The sequence below is a fragment of the Varroa jacobsoni genome, unplaced genomic scaffold (assembly GCF_002532875.2).
Source record: "Varroa jacobsoni isolate VJ856 unplaced genomic scaffold, vjacob_1.0 scaffold_586, whole genome shotgun sequence".
Taxonomy (NCBI): Eukaryota; Metazoa; Arthropoda; class Arachnida; order Mesostigmata; family Varroidae; genus Varroa; species Varroa jacobsoni.
Genome location: NW_019213488.1, coordinates 78,997 through 87,823, shown reverse-complemented (window position 1 = coordinate 87,823; position 8,827 = coordinate 78,997). Strand labels below are relative to the sequence as shown.

Below are 8,827 nucleotides of genomic sequence, written 5' to 3'. Positions count from 1 at the left end.
TATACGGGAGATAGGACAGTGGTCTCGTGCCTTGTAACGAATGTGATGTTGCAGCAAGTGTCTTACCGTCAGTCAGAAACGCTCGAATTTCTTCGAACTGTAGGATTGGACAGTTTACAGGCTTGTTTATGGTTGTCTGTAAATTTACCTTATTTAATCAGAGGATATCCACAGCGAATTGGGAGCAACTCAGCAGGCAGTCGTATCCTAGCCATGATAACATCACTTCATCGTTAATTAATGAATTTAAAGAAATACTGTCACACTGTGGAAGTGGTCGGACAAGTAGACAGTTCGGATATTGATGAGTATCCCTTCAAATAAAGGAAATTCTGTCGCTGAAGATGTCTTTATCTCGCTCGTGCTCTAGATGTCAGCCACGCTACGTGGAAGAGGTAACGTCTGAGTAATGTCATTACAAAACAAAGACGAATCAGTTCGGGAAGGGAGACGGGCCAGATATGTAAAAGTTCAGTAGATCATCTATCAGATGCCAAAAATATGAATCTAATTAGGAAAGTAACTAAAAGAACATTTTACTTTATATCTATATAATTTTTGTGCGCTAAGTTAAACCTAACGTTATTTTGTTCTAAACTTGGGTAATTAATCTAGCAAGTTGAGCTCAAAGCGTAAGGAAAAAACAAGATTAATAGAGCAAAGCACAAATATCATTCAAACAGTCGTGTAGAAAAATAGCTTGCGACGCTCAATGGTACACCTAGCTGCAGTTTTTTTTTCTGCGTACAATCGGCTCAACGTCTGTCAATATATAAACGTAGAAATTTACGTGTCGTTAGCTGAGACCTATCGTTATCATAATGTTAGGGCCTAAAAAAGCAGTTGACATCTATCAAAAACGGTTCATTTCTAATTGTAATGGTAAGATGGAGACACACTTTGGCTATTCTCAGGTAATCTTAACTGGTGGACGAGCTAGAATAGGATAGAGGAACCTACTTATTATTTTGAAAGAATTTCTCAATTACAGCGACAGTAACTTTTCAAACCCTTATATTACGTTATTAATCTGCCAGTTATAAAAACAATGGATTCCTGGTATTAGAAGATTAGCTAAGGCAAGATAACGGTCTTTGATGCTCGACAAACGAAAGTGGGCGTATAGTGCAACCATCGGCAGCTGTCCTAATTGTAAATAGCTATGTTTATCAAGCCGCTACAAAGGACTAAACTAATATTCCTTTCATTACTTGCTTCTAACGCCAGGAGCTGCGTGTCAACGAATTTTACAGGCAAGAGAGCATCCATAGTATCCTTCCATAAGAAACAGCAATGTCTCCTATATTAGTAGTTTTCAAGTCTAGATCTTAACACATCGAAATTTACCGCCCTCTTTACATAATATTGATTCCTTTGTATTCTTATTTAAATGGTGAAACTGCTCGAAACGCTAGGCGACTGAATACAAGATGACAACGCAGAACTTCTTATAATGAATTTCCAGAGGCCGGGGGCTTCTGACAACGGTTCCTTCATGTATTCTACTATGAATTGGAAAAGTAAAAGCGGCGCTCTGTTGATCATAACCGCTGTTAGTGCGCTTGTTATGATCGTGGTGGCGTCGTGTACACTCTCGGGAGTTCTCAAATTAAGGTAAGTCGACATGATATTGAATTAAGCAGAAGTTTTACTCCCAATAATAATAATAATAATAATAATAACAATAATAATGAAATAGACTGAAAACTTCTCTGCTTATTTATAGCACTATTTTTGCCAGGACATCTATTTAGTATATTCTTAATGTATTAGAAAAACTGTAATTATTAATCAGAACCATACTAATCTAAATTAATAAATAAATTAAAAAGAAAATAGGTCGACTTTATTCACGTACACCGCCGTCCAATGGGCGATTTTTCAAGTGGTCAATCATCAGATTGTAAAAACGTAGGGCCAACGCCAGCGCCACCTGGTGAGAAAGCAAATTTGCCTTGTAGATTTATCCTACTGTTCCTCCTTAAATCATTAAGGCATATTACAAATGGACGCCTTCGTCGACGGAATACACTACGGGCCGGATTTCAAGCCATTATCAGTATCGAACCTTATGATTGACTATATTATTTTCTACTATGAAGAGGACCATTGATAAAATGAAAATTTCGTTTCGAAGATATATACGTGATAACCACGTGGTTAAGCACAATTTCTGCAATAAACCAAAGTGTTCTCTTTGGCAAGTTCGCACAGGTGACTGGGAACACAACGATTATAACGCTGACAGACAAGGCTCATGGCCTGTTGCACGGGGACGGCCTTTGACCGATACATATATAATGAAGAAACGAAAAAAAGGCTTGCACGTGTTTTTCCGGGTGTGGCGAGGCCATTAGCGTCTCCGCTAGACAAACAATTTTAATTGGCCACTCTTCTTACACTGATTACTTACAGACAGAGCTTTTTTGAGCTGAGAATGAGCATTTATGTTTCCTTGACGGTTGAGTAGCGTTGCTACCTTGTCCGTTACTTGAATAATCCTAATTAGCAAAATACACGAAAACCGAAGAACCGTAGTATTTGGCGAGTACGAGATTATATATATCTAAGTTATAATGTGCGATTTCTATAGGCCGAACAAAAACTTTGTTTTTAGAGCTAGGCTTAGAAGATATTTTTGTAATAAAATAGGTTCCGAACTATGAGCTGAAAGAACATGGCAACCTGGGGCACATACGTTATTAAGCAGCGTGATTAGATTTGTTAATAATCTAAACGAGGCTAAATACCGAGAAAACCTGTTACCAATGTCGTTTGCTTTGGGTATGAAGGACTGCTTCTTCTTTCAGCTTCACAGCTCAATATTACCATGCAGTCGCTTGAATCCACTGAACTGAAAATACCTTTCAATGCTTATATATTTTAACACACGTCTGAGCCAGAGCACACGCGTATATCTAGTGCTATGTCCGGTTCGCCCTTATGGTAGAATAGAGAATTCACAGCAATAGGCCACTAAACAGGTAGTTTATACGTAAACCGCTAAGCGTCATGTATATAATGCGAACAAGATCGGATGGTCGTCTATCTGCTTACTCCTTTGTTGTCGAACATCTTTCCTATTTAATACGCTATTAAAATATTTGTTAATTCGAATCAAAGCTTTCACCTTAAATATGTGTCTGCGCGATTGCTACTTTTCTCAAATTGTGAAGGTTTACTATCTTAAAACGTATGATACTATTGAGTGCATAGATCGTCTGAAGATGAAGCACTGAAAGCTTTGAATAAGGCGATTCAGGATGTCCACGGCCTGATCAACCCAACCACTACGACGACGCCAGCGCCACTAGGCCCGCCACCTGAACCACAATGTCCTGCTAATCCGACAGACGAGGACAAGTTTGACTGCCATCCCGAAAGAAACCCCAATATTTTTGCGTAAGTGCCGACAATATAATAATATATGGCGTATGACTAAACCAGGTCAGATTAGCAAGTCAAATAAATAAAACGATATTCTTCACTAGCGATTGTATTGGAAACATAAATGAGTTTCATGATTCAGATGCGCTGCTCGTGGATGTTGCTGGGACGCTTCACCGGAACAAAAGGAACCGTCCAGTGATAACCCAGACCCAGTAAATGTACCCCATTGCTACTTTCCTCCTAATGGATTCCAAGGATACAGGATAACAAAATCGACCAGGTTGGATTACGTATATGTTTTTCGTATATATAAAGTTAATTTTTGTGCTATAGTTCTCGTTAGGTCAGGTCTTCAGGTAATAGGGTTCTAATATAAAACTGCGCGCAACAAGTGGCGTTACACTGTGGATTTAAAAATAATATAACCGATCGTACCGTACGTTCGTACGATTTTGCGTTGCGTTTTACGCATACACAACGCATAAAAACGATCTGGGGGCTTAGGTAGCCTTTCTATCTGACAGACTGAGTGAGCTGGTTGCGCGCTTTTCGAAGGGGTTAAAAGCGTCCAGCCTCCACACCCGCGCAATACCTATGACACGGTAGGAATCAGTTATTACGAGCAAGGTAGTACTAATATTCACGGGTGGGTCAAATGATTGAACGAGTGATCATATTAAGAAGTCGGATGGATAATTTTAAAAACGAAATATATTTTCACTTAGTATATTCTAGACATTTAAATGCCTATTTATGTGAAGTTATTGTGCTTTCTGCTAAGTATGATTAACGGCTGTATATTGCTATAGGAGAAAAAAAAGTTTGAGATTGCTGGGCCTTATCGTTTGACCTTTTGTTAAGGCAAAATAATGGATTACAACTGAAGCTAGAGCGGCAGGTTCGCTCAGGACTTCCACGGGACGAGCTCGAAGTAGTTGTGACCGTGCTTCATTACGACTACAATACTGCCAGAATAACGGTATGTATTATATCGGCCGATCAATTGGCACTCCGCCGACAAAGTTGGGTATTACAGACAAAGTTACGTACTTCTATTCTTCTAGTTGCAAGCAGTTTCTGCGTATACCTTCTAGCTCGGGCCGAAATACTATTGTAGACTGTAAAAAGGATTCTTTGTTTCCAGCTAATATATATGTACAGATATATATACTACTTAAGATTCGAAGATAGCTGAAAATGGTTGTAATACTTATATACACTTGGTTATCGGATGTGTTGTAGATCGACAGCGCCTCTCGACGACGTTGGGTACCCCCATTGCCGCCTATCGCTGACAAAGCCACGGAACGCGATGTGGGCTTTGAAATAAGTCTACAAGAAGAGAATATTCTCACTGTCTACCGTAAAGAAAAGAAGGGCAACCCAGGGACGGCCTTGTGAGTAGGCAAGCTAATCTATAGGGGAGTAACTTGCATCTTTCATGCCCGCACTTGATGTTTGCTTACTAAAAACAAGTGCATACCTGTAAATGGGGTCCGTGATTAGGCTTAACCAGGAAGCGCACTTCGCTGTAGCTTCCGCATCTACTGAAGGCGCGCGTCGATTTTTTGTGTTTCATCTGTTAGCTTCTGAATTTCTTATGAATGAGTGTATTCAGTTGAGATTATTGATTTTATTTAGATATTTTATTTTATAAAGAAAAAAAAATGGATATGACAACGTTGTGAGATGATATCACATAACAGATACTAACAGCTGAGTGCGCGGGTTGTTTTCTCAACGCAGGTTCGCTGCGCATTTGTCAACTCTGATCTTCTCCGATCAGTTTTTGCAAATCTCCAGTGACCTTCCGTCTTCCCAGGTAAACAAGCCACAGAATAAGTCGGCACCGATGAAAGATTGGCCCATTCGTACATATAAAAAGAGCAGAAACGCTTCCAAGCTAAATATGAACACCTGTTCCTTATTAAAGTAAATTTCTATTTCCGATGTCGGCTGACCTTGGTAAACACCGTACATAAAACTTAGTGCATGGAATGTTGATAATCTTCCTGCTATTTTTCGTTTCTACCTCGGTAAGCTTTGCATCGGTTAGTAATAGCGGTTGAAAGACGTATTCTTAGATACAAACGTAACCAATTTCAGTCGAGCTGATGGTTGAACAAGACAAGCGATCCAAAGTAACTACGAATGGACTAGAATCTGATAGATTTAGGGGGTGAACGCCTTCGAAAGTCAGAATTCGATCTTCACCTGAACATGTCTGAAAACTGATGCACATTATAAGATGATACGTTTTGAAAACGTGGTATTAGTACCGTATCGCGGGTCCCACTAATCCAAACTAATTGGACATTGTTTTTGTTTGGTGTCATTGTGCAGAACTTATTTTTTTTTAAGGTTAAACAAATATATGGATAAAAAACATGACTGTTCTTGGTCGCCTTTATGCTTATTCACAGTGCATAGGAGTGTCTTTTTTGTGTATAAAAACTATGCAATTGGACAAATAACGCTTATCAAGGTACTTTCAAGGCTAACAAGGTTTGTCCTGATGGCCTTGAAAGCAGGTGTTATACTATAGATACAAAGTATCAGTGTGATCTTGGTCAAAATTGTGATTGTTGCGAGAAATTTTGTTAACGTGTTAATACACACGATATAGTTATATATAAGTTATAGTATAACTTACGGGAATCACGAGAGTCAACACAGATACTGTTTTTACTTCTTTAGTTTTGCGAATAGTCCGCAAGTTGCTTTTAAATACATTTGCAAGTATATAAATAATTACATATTGGCTTGTCCTATAAGTTCTCATCGAAAAATTCACTTACCTTTACCCAGACAACATCAATCAATAGTATACTATGCTACCGATGGCCCCCGTTTGTCTTTCCAAGTGATTAAAATTTCTCCAGAAGTTAGTATTTTAATCTGCGACAAACAAACAACAAAAATTAAAGATAAAAGGCGTAACGAAACATTTTTCCCATGCAGGAGTTTGTAACGATTGGGACTTGTGATAATCGAAAGGCGCCTGGTTAAAGCTATAAGCTGGAATAGGCCAAACATAGCAATTAAAGGCCGACTTTTTAGCAAATCATTAGCAACACGTAAAGCCAAGCACTGTCATAATAGAACATAATTCCTCTCTTATTTGAACCTATTATCCTTAGAGCTGGCCGCTTTATCCGGGTACATTGCCTTCGATGATCGAGCTGTTCATAGCGTTTGACGAAAGTAACGGTTTAGTTTTTGATAGAAGCTCCTACTATAGCGCTCCCCTACAATGCCGTGAAATGGAAAGGATTACCTTGTTTGAACGTCCTCTAGTTCTAGGTTTCATTTAAAGGGTGCTATTACGCTTTGACTATGATATATCTTTAATCAAATGATTGTAGATTACCTTGATTGTAGGAATCTTGTAGATTATCTAGCAAGAAAAAAACTATCTTCGTCCACTTTTAGAAAACTATTAGCTGGTGATTGCTCAATTCATGAGGAACTAAGATGTCTGTCCGGTGGATGAAACTGGTGCTTCTAGATTTGGCTGCCTCTTGAAATTCTGTCTATACTGCAGTTTTACAGGGGCTCATACATGGGGATTGATAAAATGCGGTGAGAACTTCAGCGCCTTCATAGTCAAAGGTTCAACCGGCTCGGCCCTTATCTTTGGTGCTGAAATCATCCCATCGAAAACGGGCGAGCAATTTCCTAACCCTGTAATCGGACTTAAGTTTAGGTCGCACTCGTTCTTTTCCAGACACAAAATTTCAATCTTTATCGACAATTCAGACCTTCATCTCAGCATATGCAACTTAGCTGAAACGCGCAATTAAATCGGGCAGGACGACATACGACAATACAATAATAGTAAATAAATTAAACGTATATCTCGTTGGACATTGACTTAACCCAAAATGGTAAAATATAACATCTGTTTAATCTCGTAATTCGGATAGGCTGTCCGCATTGTGTGCTTTAACAAAAAACGAAGTTGTCTTTATCAAGGTCAGCCGTATATTACCGCACATAAGTTAATCGAACTTCACAGTATAAAATATGGAAATTAGCATAATGCTCCGCAGCCCGCCTTTTCCAATATTAGTCAAGCGTAGAATGGTGTTATAGAACCCCTAATGAAGTTGATTTGTAAAAGAAAACGGTTGTTCCTGACCTAGTCCCTATGCCAAAATGGCATTTTAAGGACTCCATACATAACGCGATCGCAATCTAGAAGAAACAATGCAGTTATGTTGCTATCTATATCGTGACCGCTAAGAGCTAATCCAGACAGGTTGTTTTTTTAACTAAGCCAAGTTAAAGTTAAATATGGCTACCATTAAGATCTTGTAATAAGTTCATAATGCAAAATTTACAATAATATTTTTGGCACATCCTTGTAGGCAGTCTTCCGGAGCAATTGAAGTGTTCGAAGCAGTGGAACTCGATCGACAAAAAAGTCACTTTTTTTTTAAATCGCTGAAGAACTTCCCAAACGCCCAACTTTAAATATGGCAAACTGTTGAATTACTTAAACCTGAGACTCCCTGTCGTTCTTTTTATATTAAGATCGCGCAAAAATCGCTGGCATCAAACTGCAACGAACGAAAAGTAGCTGGCTAGTTATCAGGCTCGAAGGAACGTTAGACAATGACCTGACACATTTAGGTAAGGTAACACGAAACGTGGATGCCTTGAAATCTGGCGAGTCAGTTTTTTCATTAGTTTCCTTAAGAGTACGCTTGATATGTTTTCATTGACTTGTCAATCCAATATAGGTGACTCTTCCCTATTGTTTTACTTTCAGGTTTATGGTCTAGGAGAAATGAAAGGCTCATTTTTGCATTCCGTAAACTGGACCCGCAGGATTCTGTTTAATAAGGATCAACCACCTAAGGTAGTAGATACGAGCTTAAGTTTGACGTTTATATTTAATAATAAACATTTCTACTAGATGCAAAGTGTAATGAAGTACTCTTCGTGTCGGGCGTTCAAGCAGTCATCTACATTTCTAATGAGTCCACTCTACAATTACAGTCGGTAGCATAACATCGTAGTATGTATAGTTTCAGCAAAAGCTATGTTATCGGGTACGTTTTGCTATACTTTTGTGCAGAGTACGCATACGAGAATCTACCTTGTAGAGGTGGTGTCGTCTGGGTGGATAACGCGCATCCCTTCAAGCAACTTGCCAGGCATAACAGATGACAATGCTGCTTATATAATCATGCCGTTTCATAGATTTGTTGGAGAAACCAGCATAGATAAATCTGAAAACAGCTATCCGACCTAACCCCACTAGAGGCAGATGCTTTCGATGAGTTGTTTGCACAGAAGGGACAATAACCAAAACCTGTTGATGTTGCTCTCCTTACGTTCAACAGCCACTGCCGTATTCCGCCATTGTCGGTTAGGGGCTTTCTGTACAATCGCAAAGTCAGTATATGACTTCGCAATTAGAACGCAGTGA

The 8,827-nt window shown here is 39.0% G+C and overlaps 1 protein-coding gene across 2 annotated transcripts in view; it reads left to right on the top strand.

Annotated features, from left to right (window-relative positions):
* Nucleotides 1-329: 329 nt before the first annotated feature.
* The window catches only part of LOC111261696 (lysosomal alpha-glucosidase), a 17,636-nt gene continuing 9,138 nt past the window's right edge, over nt 330-8,827 (top strand). The window contains exons 1-8 of one of the 2 annotated variants that reach the window (XM_022835363.1): nt 330-395; nt 1,466-1,614; nt 3,217-3,402; nt 3,530-3,670; nt 4,252-4,369; nt 4,633-4,787; nt 5,137-5,212; nt 8,165-8,254. In XM_022835363.1, the coding sequence (XP_022691098.1) occupies nt 345-395; nt 1,466-1,614; nt 3,217-3,402; nt 3,530-3,670; nt 4,252-4,369; nt 4,633-4,787; nt 5,137-5,212; nt 8,165-8,254 (966 nt within the window). In that variant the 5' untranslated portion in view covers nt 330-344. Of the gene's footprint in view, nt 396-1,158; nt 1,254-1,465; nt 1,615-3,216; nt 3,403-3,529; nt 3,671-4,251; nt 4,370-4,632; nt 4,788-5,136; nt 5,213-8,164; nt 8,255-8,827 lie in introns of those variants that run through there. The other variant, XM_022835364.2, reaches the window with a different exon arrangement.